This window comes from Mytilus edulis, chromosome 10, assembly GCF_963676685.1.
Source record: "Mytilus edulis chromosome 10, xbMytEdul2.2, whole genome shotgun sequence".
Classification (NCBI taxonomy): Eukaryota; Metazoa; Mollusca; class Bivalvia; order Mytilida; family Mytilidae; genus Mytilus; species Mytilus edulis.
Window position 1 is genome coordinate 56,507,183 of NC_092353.1, and position 26,993 is coordinate 56,534,175.

The 26,993-nt window shown below is 32.4% G+C and overlaps 3 protein-coding genes across 6 annotated transcripts in view; 2 read left to right on the forward strand and 1 right to left on the reverse strand.

Moving 5' to 3' along the window:
* LOC139492177 (inositol 1,4,5-triphosphate receptor associated 2-like) overlaps positions 1–26,993 on the forward strand; it is a 455,884-nt gene that overhangs the window by 381,799 nt on the left and 47,092 nt on the right. The gene's annotated exons all lie outside the window — the stretch shown is intronic.
* LOC139491520 (uncharacterized) lies at positions 1,981–19,584 on the reverse strand. Of its 4 annotated transcripts, none has more exons than XM_071279251.1 (10): positions 19,420–19,570; positions 16,851–17,696; positions 16,297–16,410; positions 14,876–15,028; positions 13,564–13,785; positions 11,745–11,759; positions 8,741–8,853; positions 7,709–7,857; positions 6,858–6,961; positions 4,976–6,109 (listed from the first exon to the last, which is right to left on the reverse strand). In XM_071279251.1, the coding sequence occupies exons 2-10, from the start codon at positions 17,596–17,598 to the stop codon at positions 5,307–5,309; spliced, it is 2,421 nt and encodes an 806-aa protein (XP_071135352.1). In that variant the 5' UTR covers positions 17,599–17,696; positions 19,420–19,570; the 3' UTR covers positions 4,976–5,306. The 4 variants fall into 4 exon arrangements, with proteins under 4 accessions (XP_071135355.1, XP_071135356.1, XP_071135352.1 ...); XM_071279253.1 differs by having other exon boundaries at positions 5,176–6,109; positions 19,489–19,581; XM_071279254.1 differs by lacking the exon at positions 11,745–11,759 and having other exon boundaries at positions 1,981–6,109; positions 19,420–19,584.
* The window catches only part of LOC139492848 (E3 ubiquitin-protein ligase rnf213-alpha-like), a 111,177-nt gene continuing 103,958 nt past the window's right edge, over positions 19,775–26,993 (forward strand). Inside the window, exons 1-3 of the mRNA XM_071280998.1 lie at positions 19,775–19,845; positions 21,105–21,471; positions 21,841–22,137. Coding sequence (XP_071137099.1) covers positions 21,141–21,471; positions 21,841–22,137 — 628 coding nt within the window. The 5' untranslated portion in view covers positions 19,775–19,845; positions 21,105–21,140. The remainder of the gene's footprint in view (positions 19,846–21,104; positions 21,472–21,840; positions 22,138–26,993) is intronic.

Genomic DNA, 26,993 nt, shown 5'->3' on the forward strand with positions numbered 1-26,993 from the left:
GAGTTGTATATACATTATGTACACAGCCATGTATCACCATCATTGATGGCGATCCGATGGATACATCTGTTGTAGAGTTGTCACTGACTCAGACGTACTTATGTATATAACATTATATATATTTATTAAAATGTTAAATCCTAACTATCCTACTGCCTGCCGATACTTTTATTTTGGCATTGCACAAGTCATGTCTTCTCTGACTGTCCATGACGTTAAAACACTAAATCACTGGGATGTGGTTTAGCTGAATTTGGTCTCTGAATATTTTTTTTAATTATATTATTGTTTTTGACTTTTAACTAGCTAGCTTTCAGTAACTGCGAGTACTCTCAAATCGTACTTTCGTGTCAATTTAAACTGTTGATACCATTTGTAATGCATTTTTGTTTATTAATGTTTACTTATTGTGTTGTATCTCATCTCACTATTTTGAATATATACCACCCTTGATTAGTATTTAGTATGACGACAATTTTCACTTCTGTTCTCGTACTATGAACAACAAATTTATTTATTTTGTAAAAAATATTTTCATTCCCCTTGAACTTCCAAAGTTCAAAAATTCTGGATTGAGAAGATACTGAATCAAGCAAAACTTTATACCAGTTTAAAATATTTATCATTGATATATAAACCAGGACGTTGTCATCCTATTGCAAATACAAATTCTATGAATTCAAGGGAAATTATTATAATTCCTACAAAATTGAAAATAGCTACTGGGAGTTACATTCTGCAAACAGTTAGAGCCAAGTTTATAAATAATACAGAACTGTCTATATGCAAACTGTGTAATGAAACAGAAGAAACTTTACCACATTTTTTATTAACGTGTAAAAGTCAAATGTAGACGATTATGTTACAATATCCATTGTGAAAGGTATAGACTGTTGCAATTAGATGATATAAAGAAAAAGAAGAGAAAGTAGATAATAACATTATATGAATCCTAAGTGACGATTGGTTGTCTACTCTTAAACAGTGATATCTTTTGATAAATATTTTAGAATTCAAAGTATTTAATGAGTTGATGCTGCCAGAGACATATAATATTATATGTCTCTGATGCTGCCTATATTGACATTAAGCCCAATTTTATCGTCCAGGGTTGGAGGCAAAAGTTGGACGAAGAAGGGAGGAGGGTGTATGTAATTGCCCAAGATGGTAAAAACAAAAAAACCCTGAGCGTATTTTATGGCCAAAAAATTATATTTTTTCGATCAAAAGGCTTAATTATTCCCATCCCCTCCCCAGAGTTTGCTAGTACCATCTTGATTTCTAGTGTTATTGTGTAATTGGTGTGTACGTCATTGGTCACATTATGCTTGCGATAAATGCGTAATTCCAGAGGTCATGCTATGCCTTGGTTAAATTAGCAACTTAAATTGGTCACACTATGCTTGAGATAAATCAGCTAATTTCATAAGTCATGCTATGCTTTTGGATATATAAGCAAGAGGGGCGAAAAAATAAAGAGGCGTATATCATTGTCCAAAATGGTTAAAAGAAGCGCTGAGCATGCTTTTGTATCAAAAATTATATTTCCGATTAAAAATCTACATTCCACCCCTCTTATGAATTTGCTGGTGTCATTCCAGATTCTATTAAATTATAGATTAATAGTAATCTTTTGACATGAAAAATTCCACTAGTGAGCTCTCTTCAATGTGTTTGTAAATGGCATAGCTCAAATGATTAATTGCAAAAAACAAAATTTTCAACAGCACCTTCTTTTATTAAGTTACAAGGCCGCAGATAACAGCATACTAAAAATTAATCTATCACAGCATTAACAATAAAGATATATATTAAATAAAAATGTTAAAAAAATATAATAAATTATAATTTGAATCATATATTTTTTAAAGATAGTTATCAGAAATAATATAACAGATTTACAACATTGTAAACCATTGTATCATTATCATGCTAATTTTTCCTCAATCTTTCTAATATTTAATCGGATTTTGAAGTGGGTTTTTTTTCTAAAAATACATTTACCATAAAAAATAGTGAGTCAGCAATTTAAAAGATTGCCATGATTACCAAATTGTAGTGAAAACATAAATTTATATATACTTTTTGAAGTGGAATTCAACTTCAATGATAAAGCCTTTTTTAGTAAAGAAATGTAATCACTAACTTTAAGAGAGATGCACATAAAACTCATTTAAAAAAGAATGAAGTAAGCAAGAGTAATATTACCGCATTTCATGATTAACACCCAGCAATGGAAATATACAAAAGACTACAATGAAGTAGAATGTTCATAGAATAAAATGAATAAGGAATGAATGATATATGATAATCTACTTTATAACAGATTGTTTATGGATAGAAAAAATGTTAAAAATGCAGTCAAACATCAAAGCAATACATGAACATTTTTGCTTGGATATATAAGAAAATGTTATTGGCCACTCTATGCTCGGGATAAATAAGCAAATTTCATTGATCATGCTATGCTATGGATAAAAATAAGCAAATTTCATTGTTCACACAATGCTTCCATAAATAAACAACTTTCATTGTCACACTATGCATTGGATGAATATATGCAAATTGTATTGGTCACACACTGATTGGGATATAAGCAAAATGTATTGGCCACACTATGCTTGGGATATAAGCAAAATGTATTGGTCACACACTGCTTGGGATATAAGCGAAATGTATTGGTCACACTATGCTTGGGATATAAGCAAAATGTATTGGTCACACTATGCTTGGGATATAAGCAAAATGTATTGGACACACTATGCTTGGGATATAAGCAAGATGTATTGGTCACACTATGCTTGGGATATAAGTAAAATGTATTGGTCACACTATGCTTGGGATATAAGTAAAATGTATTGGCCACACTATGCTTGGGATATAAGCAAGATGTATTGGTCACACTATGCTTGGGATATAAGCAAAATTTATTGGTCACACTATGCTTGGGATATAAGCAAAATGTATTGGTCACACTATGCTTTGGATATAAGCAAAATGTATTGGTCACACTATGCTTGGGAAATAGACAAAATGTATTGGTCACACTATGCTTGGGATATAAGCAAAATGTATTGGTCACACTATGCTTGGGATATAAGCAAAATGTATTGGGCACACTATGCTTGTGATATAAGCAAAATGTATTGGTAACACTATGCATGGAATCAAAAAGCCAGGTCCATTGGTCACACTATGCCAATAGATAAATAAGCAAACTTCCATGGTCACAAAATACTTTGATAAATTAGCAACATTCATTGGTCACTTTTTATGGTTGGGTTAAATAGGCAAATTTCAGGAGTTGTGCTATGCTTAAGGGTATATACAAGCAATTTTTATTTGGTCACACTATTCTTCTGATAATTAGGCAACATTGATAGTCAAAATAAGCATAGGATGACTATGCAAATTTTATTAGTCATATTATGCTTGAGATAAATATTCAAATTTGAATGGTCACATTGAGATTAATTATGCAAATTTTATTAGTCATATTATGTTTGAGATAAATATTCAAATATGAATGGTCACATTGAGATTAATTATGCAAATTTTATTAGTCAAATTATGCTTGAGATAAATATTCAAATTTGAATGGTCACATTGGGATTAATTATGCAAATTTTATTAGTCATATTATGCTTGAGATAAATATTCAAATTTGAATGGTCACATTGGGATTAATTATGCAAATTTTATTATTCATTTTATGCTTGAGATAAATATTCAAATTTGAATGGTCACATTGGGATGAATTACCCAAATTTTAATGGTCACACCTTAGTTGAATAAATTAGCAAATCATTGGTCACACTCTGCTACTGAGCAATTAGCAATTTTATAGATCATACTATGATTTGGTTAAATAAGAACACTTGATAGGTTAATTATGCTATTGATAAATAAGAACACTTGTTTGGTCACATAATGCTTAGAATGCAAAGGAACAGGTCATTGGTCAGACAAATGGAAGAATGAAAATTAACAGATCAATGCTCACACAAAAAGTAGAATAAATAAGAAAATCTCATGCTTCACACAAATGGTAGAATGAAAAAGATCAGCTCATGGTTCACACAAATGAAGGAAAAGATAAGAACACCTAATTCATTACAGAGATGGTGGATTGAATAAGAACAGCTCGTTGTTCACACTATTAATGGAATCTATAAGAACAACTGTGCTCGTACAAAGGATAGAATTAATAAGACCGGTTCATTGGTTACACAGATGATGGAATGATAGAGAAGAGATCATTTGTGCCACAAATGGTGGAATAAATTTAAACAGCTCATTTGTAACACAGAAGCAATAATAATAGCTCATTGGAAACACAGATGGTCAAATTGGCCGTTTCAGAATCTAAAGCATCATGGGTAATTTCATTGTTCCTACCCCAAAATGAAAATAACGTCACTGGTTAAATTTCCATTGTTTATGACATTTTTAAACAATCAGGATGTTTTGGTGTACACTTTTGAAAATATTACCCAGGATGCATTAGATTCTGAAATGGCGAATTAATAAGACTCATTTATTGGTCACAAAAATGATGGAATAAATGAGAAAAGATCATTGGTAACACAAATAGTGGAATGAATAAGAACAGATAATTGGTCATACAGATAGTAGAATAAATAAGAACAGGTCAATGTTCACACTAATCCTGGAATGTTTAAGAACATCTCATTGTTAACACAAATAATAGAATGAATACATATCTCATAGTTCACACAAATGGTAGAATGAATAAAACAGCTAAATTAATAGATCACATTAATCTTGGAATAAGTCAGAGCTCATTGGTCACAAGACTGTTGGATAAAGCACAGCTCATTGTTAACACACTAAATTAGAATTATTAAGAACACTTCAACAATCATGCAAATGTTGATCAGAAAATATAGTACAATTCATAAATGTCATATGATTAAAGCAAAATCTACCACTTTGAATAAAGATACACAAATAATACAGTTTGTGTATAAGTAATGAAGCCAATTACCCTTTTTATACAGTCAGTGTATGGTACAAGTAACCTTTTTGTAATGATTCAATGTATTTTGCAATCTCTGATGATTATTTTTTGTAGAATAGTATTGTGAATATAAATCTTCGTGAATATGTATAACTGGGATCTTACCTTAAATAAAAACATAACAAGAATATTGAAAATAAAATAAAATTAAAAATTGCATGGAAGTTAATAAGAATGCTTTAAACATTAAAAAATAAAAGATAAAATAAGTTGATTTACAGTTTCCTCTAGAATGATAAATATGAATTTAAACACATATGCAATTTTAACCTCTCCTTCCTCTCATAAAATCATGATATATTCTTTGTACTTGTTTCAAATTATCTGCCATTTCTTTTGCTCTAGTCAAATTACCTAAGTCTTCAAAGAAGTCAGTTAGTCTGTATATCTCAACTTTACAATTTGTAAAGTAAGACTCCATACTTTTCTTGTCACCAAGGTGACGGGAAACTTCCATTAATATTTTATAAGAATCATATATAAAGGTATTTTGTGGCATTTGTTTAATGAAACCCTCTTTGCACTTCAAAGTTTCCACTAAATCTGTCTGTGCAACACTATATTGTCCTAGTCCAACATAAGCTTCGGCCAATCTTGTTTTTTCTTCCAATACACAAATATGATTTGGTGACGATTCTAGCCTCCCTTTCAATCCTCTATTAAAATATTTAATCGCATTATAAAAATCTTTTTTGTGTAAATAAACTAGTCCCATTGTATCATTGGAGAGATCACGGCAATCAGACAAGAAACCAGGGTACTTATTTACAATATCAAATGCTTCATTTAAAATGTCAATGCCTTCGTCATGGCGACCAAGCTCAGACAAAGTACTGGCAACATTGTTCATTGATATGACTATTGCTTTGTCTGTTGCTTTTGTTTTTCTTTTAATATCAAGTCCTGCCTGATAATACTTCAAAGCTTTGGAATGATCTCCCTTTTGTTTGTATAAAATTCCCATATTATTGAAGCATGCTCCAATTGAAGGGTTTTCATCTGTGCCGTAAAGAGCTCTTCTCTTCTTCAGGACTTTCAAATGGTAAAACTCTCCTTCATCCAAAAATCCTAAAATGTTAAATGTTTTTTAATTTTCAAAATAATGAATCTCTAAAAGCCATGTCTTAACTCTAAAAGTCAAATATTAAAAACTTTTATTTGATTATTGCTGTGTAATAGCATTAATGCTACATCTCCTTTTAATCATATTCAGCCTTATAATATAATAATCCAAGAGTGCAGAAGTTAGTGAGATTGATCCCAAGCCAGATCGAACCAAAAACTTGAAATTGGTTTTTGCTACTTCTAAAGCAGAAGTCATTTCGAAGTAAGACCAAAGACAGGTTGGCTAAAATAATGTGTCAAGGAAGGGTGACATGTCTTCCTGGAGTGTATTATCATATAACCTAGCAAGTTAAAATTCAGGCTCATGTTGGTCCAGTTCAAAGTGGGGTTCATATTCTATTTCATTAACAGTTCCTTGCCCTGATATGCATGTGATATTTGCCACTGTACATTAAGCAACAATCTTCAACATTATCATTAACTATTGTAAAATTCAGAAATTCATGTGTGCATTTATTATTACAGTTTTGTCATTTTTGACTAAAATGCGATTTTATTTTTATGCAATATTCAGAAAAATCCTGTATGATTCATATAAAAAATTTCAAAATACGAGTTTTAATTATTGTGATTATAACCCTGACACATTTTTTGGCAATAATTAAAATAATTACTGTATATCATACATGCAAACTCAATGACCTTGACAGATTTGACCGTCTGCACATCAACTAAGTAATCTCATCCTCACCTGCAAATGTGTTGAAGAGAGCCAAACACTGTAAGGTTTGTAGAATTAGTTCTTCATTCTCCATACCCAGTTCAGTTTCATATTGAAAAGCTTTCTTCAGGGTACTGTGAACAGAATTATTACCAAAAATTACTGAAATATGCTTACATTACTATCAAAAGACAAAGTAAAATACTTGGTAATAAGAAAAAAATGTATAAGAAATGCTGCATACTGAAGTTTAAAGTTGATATGACCACCAAAAGTCAGAATTAAAACCTAAATACAGAGTACCATGAAATGCATACCTGTCAACCTATGAAAACAAATTCGTGAATATATTTAATTTCATGGTTTTGGCAAAGTCTGCACACAAGTCTACCTAAAATTTCTCATTCATTGAACATTTAATTTCATGATTCCCTAGGCCTGTACCAAGGAAATCCATGAAAGTTGGTATACCATGAATAATAATGAAACCACAGTATGCATAATATAAGTTTTTCTATTGACGAGGTAAAATACTTGGTAAAAACTTACAAATTAAAAAAATGCATCAAAAATGGTATATATACTAAAGTTTAAAGTTGATGTGACCACCAAAAAGGCAGGGAATCAAAACCTAATTATCATGAAAACTGACAAATCCAACCTATTGCATTAAGGGCTACTATAAAAGTATTGTTTATTTTCCAGTAATACCTTGTTTCTCTAATTTATACCTGAAATTGCCTCTAATGCTATTAGAGTGCAATGAATCATGTCTTCCCTTTAGAGTAATGGGGTGTTAATCTCAAATGATATAATTTCAACTGTTAATTACTTTCATCATTTTCAATGAAAATCAAAATCGTATTGAGACATTAAGTTACCTAAGAGCTTCTGCTGATTTTCCCTGACATCCAAGATTCCACCCCAGACCCTGGTGAGCTCTTATCTTCATCAAACATGTGGATACATTATACTTAGCCATCACAGATATGGAGTAATTGTAGCTTTTTTCTCCTTCATGAAAATCTCCCTACAAAATAGCATCATGTATCAAGAAAATAAGGTGGTTAGAAAAACAAAAACTGTAAACCAAGGAAATTTGGGGCCTTCCTTTTTTCAAGACTTACTATGTGTTTCTTTATTCTACACTGGCTAGAGGTATAAGGGGAGGGTTGAGATCTAACAAAACATGTTCAACGCTGCCACATTTTTGCGCCTGTCCTAAGTCAGGAGCCTCTGGCCTTTATTAGTCTTGTATGTTTTTTTTAATTTTAGTTCATTTATATGTTTTTGAGTTTAGTATGACATCCATTTTCACTGAACTAGTACACAATTTTATTTCCGTACCAGCTGAGGACAACCTCCAGGTGCAGGATTTTCTCGCTGCGTTGAAGACCCATTGGTGGCCTTTGGCTGTTGTCTGCTCTTTGGTCTGGTTGTTGTCTCTTTGAAGAATTCCCCATTTCCATCCTCAATTCTAAGTCTTATTTCAAAAGTATCACACAGTAATCAATACAATACAGGTGTCTATACACAAGATCTATATAGTATTAAGTTGTTAATAAGTGTTGTTGGTGGTAAAAAAACACAGGGTAGTGTTATCCGTCTAGTGCATTTATGCTGCTGACCAGCATTGTATGTGAAAAGAGATCTGAGTGTGTCAGCCTCTCCTGTCAGTACATAGCCTCTACTCTACCAAGACTCCATTGGTGCCTCCTCGTGGCAACGCAAAAAAATTGCATAAGGACCTAAGAGCTATAGTTCCCCAGCTAATATAACCCCCTTACCAAATGTTTGTAGAATTTAAAAGAAGACCGCCATCAATCATAAGTCAAACTTCTATTCTTATTGGATGTTATCAGAGGTAACTTTTAATCTGGATATAAGTATCAACAAGATCATCTGACACTTACCTTAAGATTTGTAAGAACACTACCATAGGTCACACTGACAAAAGCCTCATCTAATTCTTCCCTATTACTTCTGGTTAATTGTAGAACTTGCTCTATGAAGGTAAAGGTATCCACTGCAGAAATGAATGAATTTTTTTTATTTGTATTATAAAGAAAAACATAGTTGATATAAAAATAAGAAGATGTGGTATGATTGCCAATGAGACAACCTTTAAATGGCATTGAAGTTAACACTTATATCTGTTAACAAAACTAATAACTGACTATAATCGGAAAACAATATTAACAGCTTGTATGAAAATGTTTGAAACACAAGAACTCAGTAATTAAAACATCTTGTTTGTTATGTTGGTAAAATGGGATCCAATAATTATCAGTGAATCGATTTGCATTATACTTATTAATTAATACTTGAATATTATGTGAAAGTAAATGCATATGTTATATGTATATGTGTGCTTTATAGGTACTGTGTATGATAGAATAAATCAAGCAAAATACATGAAATATGTACTGTTAAAAAGAAAAGAAAAATGAACCAAACTTGCTTAGGCTGGTTCTTCTCATTCCAAAAGGGTAATACAACTTAACTTGGTAAAAATAAGACTGGAATACCTAAATCATGACTAAATCCCATGGAACCCCCTGTTATATTTTTTTTTTATTTCAACCCTTTAAAACAACAACTGTTAAAATTTCTTCAATTTAAAGGTTTCATAATGAGTGAGAATTAGATATCTCCTGATATCAATTGAGGATGATACAATATAATATGGGGACTTCGTCCCCAATAACAGTAGAAAATTCAATTAAAAAAAAAAAAAAAAAAATCGGGAAAATTTTCCCGATATTTTCATTGTACTAATGAACTCAAAATCATTCAATTTTTTTTTGGTCGCGTTTTTGAATTTCCGGATCTGCGCAAAAATCTACAATGAACTTCCTTTTCCGGTCTCGTTTGTATGAAACTTTGAGTAAAATATATATTTTTATCAGTCTTGTATAAAATAGGAAGGAACGCAATACCAATTTCATTTTTAATAATTCCTCGATATGAAAAAACGTTACCTGATGATAGCGTTTCTTTGTTTACATTGTATATGACGTCATAACTTTAATAACGTCACAACTAAAATCCATAACAACAGAACCAAAATCCGGGAAACGTTACGGTATTTCCATTTCTTTTTTTTAACAAATATTAAAGTTACAAAAAAAATAATTCATACAGACTTCGTCCCCATTTACAGGTAATGCCTGCCTCATATTACAAGAGTAAGTGTTTTGAATATTATTAAAGAAATCCCATATCTCTGTTGGTATGGAGGATATTCTCATTGTTTTGACCTTCGAAAGTCATCAATCATCATGATGACTGAACAAAGTACCAATATTATTTTCCAATGCTGGATCATTTTTTACATTTTTTGTATCCCATGTGCAGTTTGATACAGTAAATATCTCTTCATGCAAGAAATAGATAACAGACCAACTATTAGAGAAAAAAATGTATATCAAAGTCAATTTCAGAGGCAATCAAGAAACACATTCTGATAATTCTTGAATTGTTAAAATATGTATAAGCACACAACATTATAATTAAGTTGTTTACAGCCACTCAATACAAAAGCAAAAAAAAAAATTATTATTGTGCTAATCAGCAAAACAGTTGATTTGTGTTTACTCATAAATTTGTAGCACACCACCAGTAAATATTGACAATAAAGTATGCCCTAATCATTCTTTTTGTCATTAAAGCATTCACTAGTCAACATTTTCATCACTGAAGCATTCATTAGCCAACCTTTATGTCAATAAATAATTCACTTGGCAACTTTTTTGCCAATTAAAGAACCTTAGTGAGAGCGCTCAGATGCCACCTTTCCCCACATTGTTACTGGACAAATAAAATAACTCTAAGAAACACAAATTGAATCATAATTTCCTGTTGTTATGTAAATCTGCATACCTCCGGGTGCGGGAATTTCTCGCTACATTGAAGACCTGTTGGTGACCCTCTGCTGTTGTTTTTTATTTGGTCGGGTTGTTGTCTCTTTGACACATTCCCCATTTCCATTCTCAATTTTATAGTATATGTCCTTATTATCTAAAAGGTTTCATGAAATTCTGTTGTGTGGTTTCAGAGGAGTTGCAATAACAAACTGTTGCAGTAGTATATTGAGGCAAATAAGTTCAAAGAAGCGTAACTCCTAGAAAAATACCTGAATCATAATTTGGTGTCGATATACACATATACATAATATGACCTAATTATCTACAAAGTTTCATGAAATTCTGTTGTGTGGTTTCTCAGGAGTTTGATTACAAACTGTTGCAGTAGTATATTGAAGCAAATAAGTTAAAAGGCGTGTAACTCCTAGAAAAAAACCGTGAATCATAATTTCCTGTTGATATGCAAACCTTCATAGTATAACCTAATTATCTACAAAGTTTCATGAAATTCTGTTATGTGGTTTCAGAGGAGTTGCGATAACAAACTGTTGCAGTAGTATATTGTAGCAAATAAGTTCAAAGGGGCGTAACACCTAGAAAAAATATTGAATCATAATTTTCTGTCAATGTGAACATCTACATAGTATGTCCTTATTATCTACAAAGTTTCATGAAATTCTGTTGTGTGGTTTCAGCTGAGTTGGTATAAAAAAAACATTCACTGGCCAACGTTTTTGTAAATAAAGCTTTTAATAGTTCAACCTTTTTCTGAATATATATACCGGTATATGGTTATTTGAATATTCAATCTTCAATATTTACAAGTGCTATGATATATAAAACTTTGTTAGAGAAAACACCACTCAACAATGTTCATCTTTATATTGCTTAACACAAAATGTTAATTATTTTTGCATGTAACTGACATATATACTAGTGTGAGAAAAACATAAGACACTGAAAATAAGTATTAAATTGTAACTTAGTGGTATATATGTACACATCTTAGAAAGCTTTTCATAACATTGTTATTGCAATTGTTTGTACTTACACAAGGTTTTGTTGTCTGTAATGAATTGCTTATAATCTTGAACTTTATCCATATAATAAACAGCTGTGCCATGAGCACATGATACACCCGTCACATTTTCAAAGAATACTTTCAAATACTTCTCATATTTGAAATTTATGAAAATTAAAATAGAGCTTCCATCAATAGATACATGTATTAACAATTCACCTAGGTTTCATGAGAATTGCTGAAAGTATTTCTGAGTTATTGTCTGAAAACTGGAAAATCAACCCTGTTTTAATGAATAAAACATCATAACTGGGAAATGTAAAATCTGAAATTTATAAAATTCTAAAGGGAGCTTACATCAATAGATATAAACAATTCACCAAAGTTTCAAGAGAACTGCTGAAAGCATTTTTTTAGATATTGTCTGAAAACTGGAAAACTGGAAAATCCCCCCTTTTTTATGAATAAAAGCCTGTAACTTGTAAACGTATCCTTTGAAATTTATAAAAATCGAAAGGGGGCTCATGTCAATAGATATGAACAATTCACCAAAATTTCTTGCAAGTTGGTGACAGCATTCTTGAGATATTGTCCAAAAACTGAAAAAAAACTTTTTCTAATGAATAAATCCCTACAACTCGGAAACAAGATATCAAAATTTTATAAAAACAAAAATGAGCTCATGTCAATAGATATAAACAATTCACCAAAATTTTATGCAAATTGGTTAAAGTGTTTTTTAGTTAATGTCCGACATGTTGAAGATGGACGGACTTACAGACGGACAACAGTATACCATAATATACCCTTTAATTTGCCGATAAAAATGAGATGTAGTATGATTCCCAATGAGATAACTATCCACCAAAGTTAAAATGAAGTGGAAGTAAGCAATTATGGCCATTGTATAGCCTTCATCAATGAGAAAAAAACAATACTGCATAGTCAGCTATACATTTATCAATGCACCTTTGAGTCTTTGTCTGCTTGTCACTCCATGTTGAAGAACTACTGTAAACCAACTTATTTTTGCAGATACTTTATTATTTAGCCCTTTCTAGTCCAATTCACAGCGCTTTAATTTGGGAATTTTCATACTTACTTGATGTAATTAGCCAAGGAAAGATCCAAGTTTTTAATTTTTCCAATGATTTATATTCGCATTATTTTGCTTCTGGCAAAAAGCACAAAATAGATCACTCTTGAAAATAAGTTGGTTTAGAGTATATATTGATGTATGAAAAGTACTTATACACTGTTGAACCAATACAATTTCTGAGGACTTGATAAGATAACGGTTTCAATGAATAAAACATGAGAGCATGAATATAAAGTTTTTCTAGAAATCTGTGTAGTTTACAAATCAAATGAACTAAGAAAAAAGTGAGTTAATATAAAAAAGAAGATGTGGTATGATTGCCAACAAGGCAAATCTCCACAAGAGACCAAAATGACACAGAAATTAACAACTATAGTTCACTGTACGGCCTTCAACAATGAGCAAAGCCCATACCACAATGTCAGCTATAATAGGCCCCTAAATGACAATGTAAAACAATTCAACCGAGAAAACTTACGGCCTTATTTATATAAAAAAAACAAAAAAAAAAACAAAAAAATGTAACACATAAACAAACAACAACCACTGAATTACAGGCTCCTGACTTGGGACAGGCACATACATACATAATGTGGCGGGGTTAAACATGTTAGCGAGATCCAAACCCTCCCCCTAACCCCTAGATTGTTTAAATTCTTTTTATTATTCTAAACTTAACCAGACCCTCATATAATAACATGGCCGCAAAATAAGTTTCTTTAAATTGAGAATTATAAAACTTCTACCAACCTCCGACAAATCTAGTCATGGTAGGGAAGGCTGTTGTTGCCAGATCTACATATACTGGGTAAGTGTCCTCAGTGGTGTACATTACATCTGTCATCAGTTTTTGAAAGTTCTGCTGCTCCATGTTATACATACTCAGGGCCTCTGCATACTGTGAAGTCTCCATCTTATCACATATATCATGCATGAGCTCAGCAAACATTTTGCAATATCTTTTCCTTATTTCTGAAAATATGTTACTTTTAAACTACATGTATAGATTTTCCGAATTCTGACTATACATTTTCAGAATTCTGACTAGGTTTCAGGATTCTGTATTGCTTATATAGTCTCTACATATATTGATTCATATTGAATATTGAAAAACTTTGTTTTTAAAAGGGAACCCCAAAATAACTCAGTTAAAACATTTAAACTATGTACAACGTAAAACCCCTTCATAAAATATATTTTTAATCTAAAGCAGACTTTGGATAATTTAGATTTTGTTTTATGAATTTGGCTCATTTTCTTAAGAGGGGATGTATGTACAAAATACAAAATTTGCATTTGATAAAATTCTTAATTTGCCTAAAAAAAAATGAAATACTTCCCCTTCAAATAGTAATGAGTCCTCCAAGGAAGATGTGTGTTGCCTCTGTCTCCATATACATATGCAGAAGTAGTTAATAACCATAACATAGTTTAGCATTTGAAAGTAAAAAAAACCAACCTTCCAATTAAAAACTAAAATAGCAGGTGCATGTCCAGAAGTGAAATATAAAAATATAAATGAGTTTGGTTGAATTGGACCAGTCATTTTTAGGAAATAGCTGATTAACACAAAATGTGAAACAGGAGATAGAACAGATCACTATATATCACTAGCAGCAACTGCAAGGCTTATAGGTGATACAATATATGAGGGGGGGGGGGGGGGGGCTGGAGGGGTCCTGATCCTGAAATTCCCGGCTTAAAAACATGAAATTCCGAGGTCCTGAATTAAAAAAAATCCTGACATACCGAAATTTGAAAAAAGAAATCCTGGATCCCGAAAGGGTAAATCCCAAAATCCCAAGTTTAAAAACGCCTGATCCTGATGTCCCGAAAAAGGTCCTGCCTCCCCCCTCATATATGACTGATGCAGAATGTTTTGTAAAATTGTGAGAAAAAGATGATACTTTTCAATTCAAATTCTTAATTAGCCATTAATATTATAAGAAGGGATATATCTAAATTCTAAAAGGATGGCAGAATGGAATCTCTCCCCTCTCGTCATATTTTTATATAAAAAAAAGACAACAACTTGCCTTATATTACAAAGGAGCATGCATACCTGGTAGATTTTGTATTTTCAGGAACTCTGAAATACAGTCTCTCAATATACCATGTATATCAAATCTCTTTGAAGGTTTGTCATACTGTACCACATGGCGTTGAACAATAGGAATCAGTGTTTCTGTCATGGTAATGTCTTCACTCTCTTCATCTGAAATGATTAATTACAATTTTAATATATAATGGCAAATCCATAGGGAATTACAGGTTTGGCAACCCCCTCTCTTAGCATTTCATTTTTTATCTTGTAAATTCTATGAAAATTGAGCTGGTCATCATCTCAAGCAGATAAAAATAATAGATAGCTATAAATTGTGTAATTAAACAACAGTAGTAATTATTAGACTTTAAGGAGGCTCGAGGATACACAAATTTCAGCAAAAATTGAGACTTTTTTTTTCATTACAAATTTTATTTATTACTGCATTAGTTGTTACTTTATCATTTGGTACAAAAATCAACCGAAAAAATATGTTTTGGCCCCAGATGACTTTTAAAATGTATATATCATTGAAAAAGCTCCAAATTATCTCCCTTTGATGCAAAAATGCAAAATTGAAAATCTCTTTTAACTCATCGGTGATCTATATTTTTTTTGTTATTTTTTTCAAAAAACTGTTCTTAACCTAAACTAAAAATTATTGTAAAATTTAAGTGATTTCTGTAAAAGAGTGACAACAGATACCAGAGGGACAGTCAAACTCATAAATTGAAAATAAACTGACAATGTCATGGCTAAAAATGAAAAAGACAAACAGACAAACTACAGTACACCTGACACAACATATAAAACTAAAGAATAAGCAACACGAACCCCACCAAAAACTTGGGGTGATTTCAGGTGCTCTGGAAGGGTAAGCAGATCCTGCTCCACATATGGCACCCATCGTGTTGCTCATGTTAAAAAAAATCTGGTGAATTGTCTAATTCAGTAGGTCACAATCATGAAAGGGAAGCGGATTGTAGTTACAACGTAAGGAACATAATCGATATCATCTGTGAAAGGGTTATTCCATAACGGTCAACCAACTCGTGATGGCGTCCGTAAAATTTACGAAGGGATGATTTCAACTTCATCATTTGGAACTATTGGTTTAATAGCTTCCTTGTGAGCAGCAGCCCTCTATTAAGAAAATCATGGTAGGAAATACAAGCACAGGAATATGGTATCAATTGGGAGATATATACCCCGTATGCAGGTGCTGCTGGAATGTTGCTACTTAGAAATGGAAAGTTTACAATTGGAAAGCTGAAATCACCTCTTTTGTCGTAAAGTTTTGTTTTTAGTCGACCCTCATGTATATTACTGTATATATATCTGTTAATTTATCATTCAAAGAACTTTAAATAAACATTAACTCTAATCAAGAAACTAAATTTGACCAGCTTTTAAATTTTGCTCAGTAAATCTAAACTTACCTAACAATCTAGCTGCCTGTTGTGCAGAGAATGTCCCTGGAATGTAACTGAGTATTCCAAGCTTCTCTTTTAGTATTGTGGATAATCTGTTTAAGAACTGTCTGTACATAGGTGCTAAATTTAAAAAAAAAAAATGAAATAAATATTGAATTAAACTAGTTAAACTAAGGTATATAATAAACTCATCATAGATACCAGGACTAAATTTAGTATATACGCCAGACGCACGTTTCGTCTACAAAAGCAAGTTACTTCATCTGGGCAATAGTGATTTTAATATCTAATATATATGTGTTAAATTGATTTATTTCTTTTCTAAGACTCTGTGCCATTTAGAGTTGCACATGTTGTGCAGTCAGGTGTCTTTTGGTGTTGTTTTTCATAGCATTGTTATTAAGGTTACTGTCAAATTGAAGTTGAACACAATATCTCAACTAGTATATACCACGTACAGTAAAATTTTCTGTGTAAAATCATCAAATTTTGTTTTAATCATAAAAACATTTCAAGGGTCCATAATTCATTAAATTCTATTCAAATATTACTTTACATACCAATTCTCTCTTGGATTGGATATAAATCTTGACTAAGAACTTTCAGACGACACTTGTTCAGTAGTTCCACCATATCACATGGCTCTAACAACCCATCATCCTGCTCTAGCTCAGAACCAGTCAACAACAAAGCAAGAGGAAGACCCTCACAAAGTTCTACAATTTTATCAAGGTAAATTCCAAAGTCAACAGATGGGGCTGACATATGCAATAACTCCCTTGATTCCTGCATTGACAAGGGAAGTAACTCAACATACTGGTATACATCTCCATGGCAAAAGTCATGACCTTGCAAGTGAGAAGTTGATGTTATTAACACCTTGACCTTTGCACTTTGATCTGAGATATCTTTGATCAGATTTATAAAATCTGGATTGAAATCGGAATCAATTGCATCCTCAGCATTGTCAAATATGATGAAAAATGTTCTGTTTGTTTTTGAAAGATAAGTTAAAATGGCCTGGTAGAGTTCATCATCATCTCCATCTATGGATTGATGTATTTCACACTTTTCAAATAAAGTAAGAAAAATTTGTCTGAGTGACTGAAGATTTCTGAGATCCACCCATGCAGCCGTATAATCATTGTCATTGAAGTATTTTGATACAAAATGTAATAACTGTTTCACAAATCTGGATTTGCCTATAGATCTCATCCCATACACTCCAACACATCTTAGATCCTCCCATCTTTCCAGCAATGCTTCAAAATGTGCTCTTCTTCCAACAAAGGGACATTCCAAATCCATTGGTGAATGAGAGCTCACTTAACAGTATCATCTGACAACAATTTGTCAATGTGTGGTTAGTATCATTTTAATTGTCCATGTTTTTCAACAGTGACCACCTGGAAAAAATATGCAAGATCATAATTATAGATAAACTTCAGAAACGTGTTGAAATAGGGGCCGATAAATGCCATAATAAGTCATATGTAGGTTTGGTGACATAAATGAAACCTGCAATCATAAAAGATCATTTACATATAATGTATATATTGCTTAAAACTAATTTGCAGTTGTAGATTGAAGTAGATCTTCACTAACAGTTTACTTTCATTAAAGCTTAAAATATAGGTCATTGTGACTCAACTATTATGATGGTTTTTACAAAAATAAATGCTATCATCAGACAGTATTTTCAAAGTTTCTCAGCATCATGAACATAGAATATTTGGCCGAGTATAAATCATGTGTAAAAATTTACACTGTGTATTCACAAAACTTTTTATGCACTGATTTATCATATATTTATTATATCAAAACTATTTTAAAGGATGGTGAAATACAATATAGACTACATGTCATGTATTAAATGATATTATTTCATAATCAATAGGATAATATCTTGAGCTTGCTTCCCATGTTTATAGTTTACTGCATAATTAAGTCTAGTGACTTAAATGATTATATTGTTGCTGATACTTCTGTTGCCTATACTAGTTGCTTTCTTACTGACGCTTTTGATAATATATACTGCATTGACACATGGAGGTTAATGATTAACCACTGAATAATCAGAGGCGGATTTACATGACAGTATATGTTGGACATATTTTCAATCTTTCCAAGAATTTCTGAGTTATTTATTTAAGAATTGAATGCTTCTTTTTGTAACTTCATTGGGGTGTAAAAGCGTTGACCGAAGTACATTTTGTATGAAGCACGGAAGCGCTTCATTCTAAAAATGTGCGCATGGTCAACGCTTTTGCAACCCTATGAAGTTACAAAAAGAAGCATTCAATACTTATAATTACATTTTTAAGCTATGATCATGAAAACACGAATTTTATAATTGTTTTATTTAATACACCTGTGCTCTTTATTGTGGGACCACTTGTTATCATGAATGAAAAGTTTTATTGAGTAATGCAATTGCTTAAGGAATAACACGTGATGTGCAGTTAGCCAATCAGAATAAAGTATCATAATGAAACATTTTACATCTAATGTAATTAATTACAAACAAAAGTGAACCAACGCCTGGTGAGTCTGTAGTATGGTAGAGTCTGTAGTATGGTAGAGTCCATAAAGTGGATACCCGAGGGTATGCAGGGTCGTTATGATAAAAAACATAAAATGTAGAGAGTCTTATAACAACAACACTTTAGGGACTGCTGCAGAAATTTATTGATCGACATGTTTCGGTGCCTAATGTAATTATATATACCGGTATATATAAGTAATGATTCCTGAATTTGCAAAGTTCATACAGTCTTCTATACATATTTGCATCATGGTTACTGGAGTGAGTTGTCTATTTTGTTTGAGATACTCAATATAAAGTGTTTGATGGGATCAGGAGTGTATAATGCAACCTTTTTGTCTACTTTCTTTAATATCTATGTAACAAATGTCTGCATGTACGTGTTTTCTGTAAATATGTATATGATGATTTGTCAATCAAAACGGTTAGATAATGCCTATTTGCAAAACCTACAAAGACAGTGAACTCATATTATTGGTCAAACTTAATTTCAAAATAATATTTTTGTCTTTGTTGAATGGGCTTCAATTACGGTCAATTACCAATTTGTAAATTTTATGCAAATATTTAGAGTACTAATTTACCAATTTTACATTTCATAGGTTAATTGAATGAGCATCAGAATGAGTCATTGATTTAACCATGTTGCTCACACTTTCAGGAAGAAAATGTTGACCATGTTGACCAGGTTTTACTTTCATATTTTCCTTCTTTCGTTTTATCAAACTTTCTACTTTCGTGTCGGCTATGGTCTTACCTACTTATGCTTCACAATTCCGGACTCACACCATAATATATTGAATATTTTTTGACACAATTATCTTTTTTGTCACCTTTTAAATTGTTCTACTTATTATAAAAAGATCAAATTATTATTCGGACAATCACAAATTACTTATTTTGTGGAGAATTTCTCCTTTAAGGTTTCCTAAAGAGGTCGGGATATATAGCCGCCTATTAGCAATTCACTTTTACCGCCTTTGGAATTTCTTCGTAGAATGGTTTCGAAGGTAAACCTTGAAAAAAAATTGTTTCTTTAATTTAGTAAGAACATGATATCATTGACAGTGCAACACGTTATCATTTTATTAATCAGTCTAACATTTTGTATTAGAAAGAAAGTATAAGTACGTAAGTTGTGACGTCTTCAACGAAACTTTCCAGTTGACAGTTGTCACAAAAACGAAAGTAGAAGTAACATTTCTTGAAAGTCCACTTGTCAGAAATTTGTAACATTGAAATCGATACACATTTGTTCTAAACAAACTATGCACTTTAAAAAGGTAATGTTCATTTTAATATTAAAACGTAGTAAGGAAATTATTCTGGAAACCAAATAAGATTGGATAATATTCATGTACGGTGCAGTCCAGTGTATCCACGCACCTAAAACTTTTGACTTCACTTCATTCAACTGATAAAATCAATAATTGGATAATATTGCGTTAACACATTCATAACATGCTTTTATTTCATAAGATTATCTTTTTGTATGGTTTCACCCTCAAGTTTTTGTGTAATGTGTGTCCAACAATACACCTTTATATCGCTATTTGTCCGCCATTACTGGATATCGCAAAGGTTCCAGTAAAATTTTGGCATCATAAAACAAAATATCTGACGCCACAATGAAAAAGTGATTGTTGTTGTCAAAAGTTCAAGCGGCAGGGTCAGCCAGGATTAGCGATAAGGTGTATAGGGAAACCCCTGTTCTGAGAGTTCCTCCAATGTACGGTGATTTCGCGCATGCCTTCCAAAAATAGCTTATTTTGAATAAAGGAAGGATTTTCGGCTACGAAATATAGCTGAATTTGAAAACATGCACACTGCCAAGGATGCAGTTCAAAAATTATTTCAATCTGATATAAATTTGACTTAAATAAATCAAATTTTATCTGATGATGTAATTTTTTAACCTTTTCCTCCATGGATACTTTTTTTCAAAATACTTGATTTGCATAGAATTTTTTCAATAAAAAAAAAATCAGCAGGTTTAAATTATTAATGCATTGCCAAAACAAATATTTCATCAATGAAATTCCAGTCATAGATTCTCATGAATATCCTTTTTCTATTAGATACAACTTTTATTAAGTCTGATGAAGTTTTTTCGTAGGTGAGACGTTTCAACTGAGGGACTACGCAGGCGTCTAGATAAACAAAAACCTATTTGAAAAGGGGGAAAGCAAAAGGGTCCAATAAATGCATCATTGAGTCATTTTCACTGATGACAAGTTAAGAATTATGCTTTAATTATTTTATTTTTCAGTATTAAAAATAAAGGCATGATTTAAAATCATTTACAATGAAGTGTAAAAACAATGTTGATGGGGGAATTTGTGGAGAAGAAATCCCTCAGTCTTCAAAGTTTTGTCTGGCTTGTGGTGGTAAAGTAGCCAAAGAAGATGACACCACTACTAAAGCTTGTCCTCAATGTTCATCATTGATAACCAAGAGACAAAAGTTTTGTTCAGGATGTGGATGGAGAATAGATCCCGCCATATTTTTGGCGCCTAAAATTTTGTGTGCAGGGAAAGATGATGATGGTAATACATGTGGAGCAGAATTGATACCTGGAGTGAAATTTTGTCCCGAGTGTGGCAGTGACCAGGTCAAGTTAAATGAACAAGATAAAGGTAAAAAATGTATTGACAGTTCCTTTTATATAATATTTTAAAAGTAGTTAGCTATAGAGAATAAGATTTTAAGTATTGTATCAAATTATAGTTGCCATACTGTTAACTTCTGATTTTTTCTTTTACATAAGTTTATTCCTAGGGTTGAATGGTGATTAAATGTTGTCAAATTTTGGATAGCTTCTGAAATATAAGTATGTTAAATGATTATTTTCCTTTATTTGGAAGTGTCTATGGTGACATTATAATATCTGACTACCACACTGCAGTGTAAATGTGAAGGCATAGCAATGAAACTGCCATCATTCAGTAATCACTACTCCGTCACCAATAATTTTGCAATATTTTTTTAAACCTTTTTGATTTTAGTTGCAAAAGGTGAATCTGAATCTATTCCTGTAGAAAGACTAACAGAAGTCAGTTCAAGGGTAGATGATCTCACTAACACAAGACGGTCACCACAACAGAGTTCAGGATCTGGGTCATCAAGTCGATCTGATAGTCCTGATGCATGGAAACCTCCTGGTATGTTATCTTCCACGCCAGACTCAACGGAAGAGACCACAGTGGATAGTGAGATGCAGAGAGTGGCTGGTAGTCCTCAACGTGAACCTGGGATTATAGAACAGAATGACGAGGGTCAAGGTGATGTCGTCGGGAATGAGGGTAAGAAAAATTTTTACAATATGATTTGTTATTCAGTTAAGTGCTTTTGAAATGTTCCAAGCAGTATGACTATGTTTTTGGGATACGATTGCTTTTAAGCAATCTGTAGACTTCTACCGTTGACTCAGGGCTCATTCCCTCACGTCAACCGTTTTATTCTAAACATTCAGCAACATCTCAGATTCTTATGATTGTCTTGCTTTAAAAGGTAAAAACAAGCGAAAGGATTGAACATAAACAACTTTCCTGTAATGTTCTTCTCATAATCTTCATGTTTGATTTTTCTCTTGACTTATATGCGTGTTTTTAACAACACGGAAAATCAGAATTAAGCAGTATTTATATTTAGTGTTTTTATAAATTTAGAAACACGTCAGAGGGAATTCCCCAGTTTTGATAAATGCGAGAGTTCTTTGAATTCCGATAATTCTATTTCTGTCATATAAGAACTGAAGTGGAGTTTTCTATATTTTACCGTTATGAAACTGATACTGTACTCTCATAAAGAAATTGAGACTCATTCATCATATCATGAATTAAATAAACGTTCTTGTTCCAAATCGCAAGTCGCGGGTTTGTTTATGTATTAATGCGCATGCCTATAGTCTTCTTGATTTCAAGGGGTATCAGATTGAGTGGTTTTTCTGGATTCCCCGCTTATTAATTAATTTGAAACTCATTGGATTCTTTCTATGTCTGCCTGCTATTGAGGGTTTAATATTGCTGTTGCATAATTTAAAATCATATGCATAATTTAAATTAAAATCAATGAAGTTTTACCTATAACACCCCTTTGACCGAAATGGAGTCTTCCATATTATCGTTTCGAGTTGTCTCCCTTTCAGAAGTATTTCCCGTCAAGAAAAAATTAACTCGTTAGATGTCGATAAACGTCGTATTATAATATTAAGAACGATCTCAATTTCAACAGTCTGGGCAGAGGAGTGTGTACGGAAGGATTCATGCCCACTGACTCAAAGAAAATTAATAATTAAAGAGTTAGAAATGGGGTTCCTCCTAGAATTAACGGCGATATGTACGAAGTGAATAGTCCAAGATTACTGGGTACAAGTCAAATCGGCACCTGGTTAAATCGGCATCTAGTCAAATCGGCACCTATTTAAAAGTCAATTCGGCATCCAATAATATTTGATATAATATATGGGACTGGGAAATGGGGTTCCTCCTAGAATTATTAACGGTGATAAGATACGAAGTGAATAGTCCCGAGATTACTGGGTACAAGTCAAATCGGCACCTGGTTAAATCGGCATCTAGTCAAATCGGCACCTATTTAAAATTCAATTCGGCATGCAATAATACTTGATATAATATATGGGACTGGGACTATTTAAAGGGATAATTCGCGAATTTTTACTTTTCAGCTAATTATGTCCATAATACCATAAATAACATATTCACCAAGTTTTATCTGGATATGAACAGCAATAAAGGAGAAAATTAAGAATTAATAATTTTATTTCTTCGAACTTCCTGACTTATGTGACGTAGTTTAAGTCTTTAAGCATGCCGGGAGTGGAAATAATCTCATTTTAAATCTTAATCGTTAATCATCTTATAACGCTATTTAAAGCGCATAGACGACGTTTGGTTTAGCTATTAACCAACTAATAATTAAGATGGAACAGCGCTCAGCTTGAAAGTAGAATGTACGATTTATATTTTAATATTTTCTGAAATGATTATAGTGATACAAGTAAATCATATAAAATATTTTTTTATGATGATTTTTTTTCCGACGGATATTTTGAACTAACACGTATAACTGGTAGTATTTTAAACATGCATGTTTGTACCTTTTACGTCAGGCTAGTAAATGTGCTGCTAGTACATTTGTAGTGTGTAAATACGGCCCCGCAAATACAATGTGTATTGTACTTTGACACATAGTGACTACCTGTTGAATGCGTGGTTAAATTCAAGTTAATTAAAAGATTAGCACTTTGTATCTTTTGATCTTTACTCAGTGAATTTAAGCCGTCACGGTTCACTTTTCTAGGTGTGAACAACATTTCGTATGAATGATAAACGGGGGAATCTTAATATTTTCCATGAGCTCAGTTTAATTAAATATATTATTGACGCTGAATATTTTTTGTTAAAAAAAAAAGAAATACTGAATTAATTTAATTGAATAAATTTATGAATAATGATGTCCCTATAAACACGAGTAAATGAATTAAAAATTCTAAATATGAATCGGTGACCTTGAATTTTTGAAATAGATAGTAATTACCAATTGCAGTTATATAATTGGGTCGTTCAAAGCGATCTTATTCTTTTTTTTTTTTTTTTTTTAAATATTCTGGAAGTAATGTCCTTATCAAAATAATTTAATTCTGACCACGTACTAATTCTTCAGCTATTTGAACGAAAATATCAAAAATGTTAACAGAAAATTTTCAACTTTGTCTTACTGGAAGGGAGGGAGAGCTCCAGAGTACTTATTAACAGACAAAGCAGGCTTATGGCTTATCGTCAGTTTGTGTGTTGGGTCAGGAAAGGTCAACCACTTGGCAAGAAACACAGAATAATCCTACCGGCTTGTGTAGTAAACATAATTAGAAAAGAGTTTCCATCGTTGGATGGGGTATACGAATGATTCAAAGAATGTGAAAGTGACACTTCAGACTGAATAGTTCTAAAATCATTTAAACGGTTTACCAATACAGTTTTTCACCGAATGTTTCAGATTCATTTCATTATTTGTGTATTAATAAACCTATTTATGAATTATTTCACTTTGAGGTCTAATTTTATAGATTGCATGTTGTATTAACATGAAGGTTTGGTCTACCACAGTACCACGGAGCGTTGATATGATTTGACCCGAGATCCTCCCGAGATGTTGTTGGGGTTCTTGTTGTGCAACCATAACCAGTTTTCAATGATGTGTTTTTTATCTCTTTGTTTGTCTTTCGATCGTTTATTGGTTATTTTTTGCTATGACGTTGTCAGTGTGTTTTTTAATACTGAATATGACTATCCGTTTCGGTACCTTCTGCCTTTTTACAAACAAGACCATGAAACTGAATATTGGAAATGTATCATGCTTCTACAAAAGAAAAAGCACTGATGGATTGTCCTAGAAGCATATTTTATGAGAATAATAATGGTCTACTTATAGACTTACACGGTGCATTTTTTTAAATATAATTTGACTTTTACCAAGAAATGCATTGTAGCAAAGGGGAAGAGTAATTGTGGTCTAGTGTCAGATACTCGAAAATAATGGAATTTAACAGAAAAGGAAACAAAAAACGGACTTTGGCAAAAATGTAGAGGGCTTTTGATACCTGATCTCCAGACATAAAATCTTTTACAATAAATCATCCTATAACAGCTTAAAAGCTTGAAATGCCTGCGATTTCGCGGGAGTGTTTTAGTGTTCTCAAAATCTTATATTGATAAAAATGACACTCCTTTAAATAATTGAATGTACATGTACAGGAAGACAAACGATTACCGCACGTTCTAGAGACATGCCACGAACTAAGTATCATCTTCGTGTCATAATTGCGCATGCTTGTCTCTTCACATACAAGTAAACGCAAATTTTCTAATAGGCAAAATATTTCGTAAATGTACCCGCTCATATCGGAAATAGGACAAGAAAGTATGAAAGATAGTCATCCGTATTCTCTCGGTTAAATTCTCTAGGATTTACTCCAAACAATGTTGTAAAATGATGCAGTATGTTTTTTTCTTTCTTAAATTATTCATCACAACTCTAGACCGCATAACGTAAATTAAACATTTGCTAAGCAAATAAAACAAGCTGACAAAACATTATGTAAGCTATTGTGTACAAAAGCATTGGCGGATCCAGGGGGAGTGGTTCCGGGTGTTGGAACCCCCGTTTTTTTTTTTGCCGATCAATGCATTTGAAGTGGGACATATATTTGGAACCCCCCTTTTTTAATATGGCTGGATCCGCCCCCGAAAAGTAAAATTGAAATTTGAAAAAAAAAATAATTTTACATGGTACAGTACCAGATAATCTTCTACACATGAATTTTGAAACAGAAGTCAAAATTAATAATTTACGGTCTTATTATTTCTGTCTTTGCACATGTCAGAATTAATCAGCCTGTAGATATAAATTTTAAACTCTTAGTTTCATGTTTGGACGGCTTTGTGTATTTCAATCAGGTTAGGGACATACATTGTTAACAGGATGTATAATACATCTGACAGCATTTTCGATGGTACTTTTACCTGTGCACACCTGGGTCAAACAGCTGGGAAGCGATGCATGTACCTGAATTGCGTAATGTCACCAGTTTATTAGCCCGCAGGAAGTCACTAGAATACCCGAATGTGACACTATTACATGACCTCTGGCAATAATTTAAAAGATCGACGGTTTTCATATTAGAAGTACCCGAAATGAATAAAATCTATTACATAAAAAAGATTTTTTTTTTGGCAAGCATTTCGAAAAGTCTAAAGCCGCTACAGATAAGAATATATTAATGCTTTTACAACTTCCTCATTAGTGTCCGCCCCACTAGATGTATTCCTATCTTTTATCTTGTTATCATGAATTTAGAAAGAAAAAATACTCCTACTACGATTGACCATAAATCATTACAAACTTCGCTAGCCTAACTGTCGACATTTTATATCCCGAAACTGCTCAGCCTTAACTTGTAGGACTACGCAACTGCGTTGACCTAGTAGACAGCTATAAAGCATAACAAGGGGGCGGTAAGATCTATTAAGTTTCCACACGAATCGGGGAAGACATATGCTCCCATCTACCTTTCACCTCTTCAACCTTTTATATGGCACAATATGGAAAAGGAGGGGGGGGGGGGGGGGGGGGGGGGGGT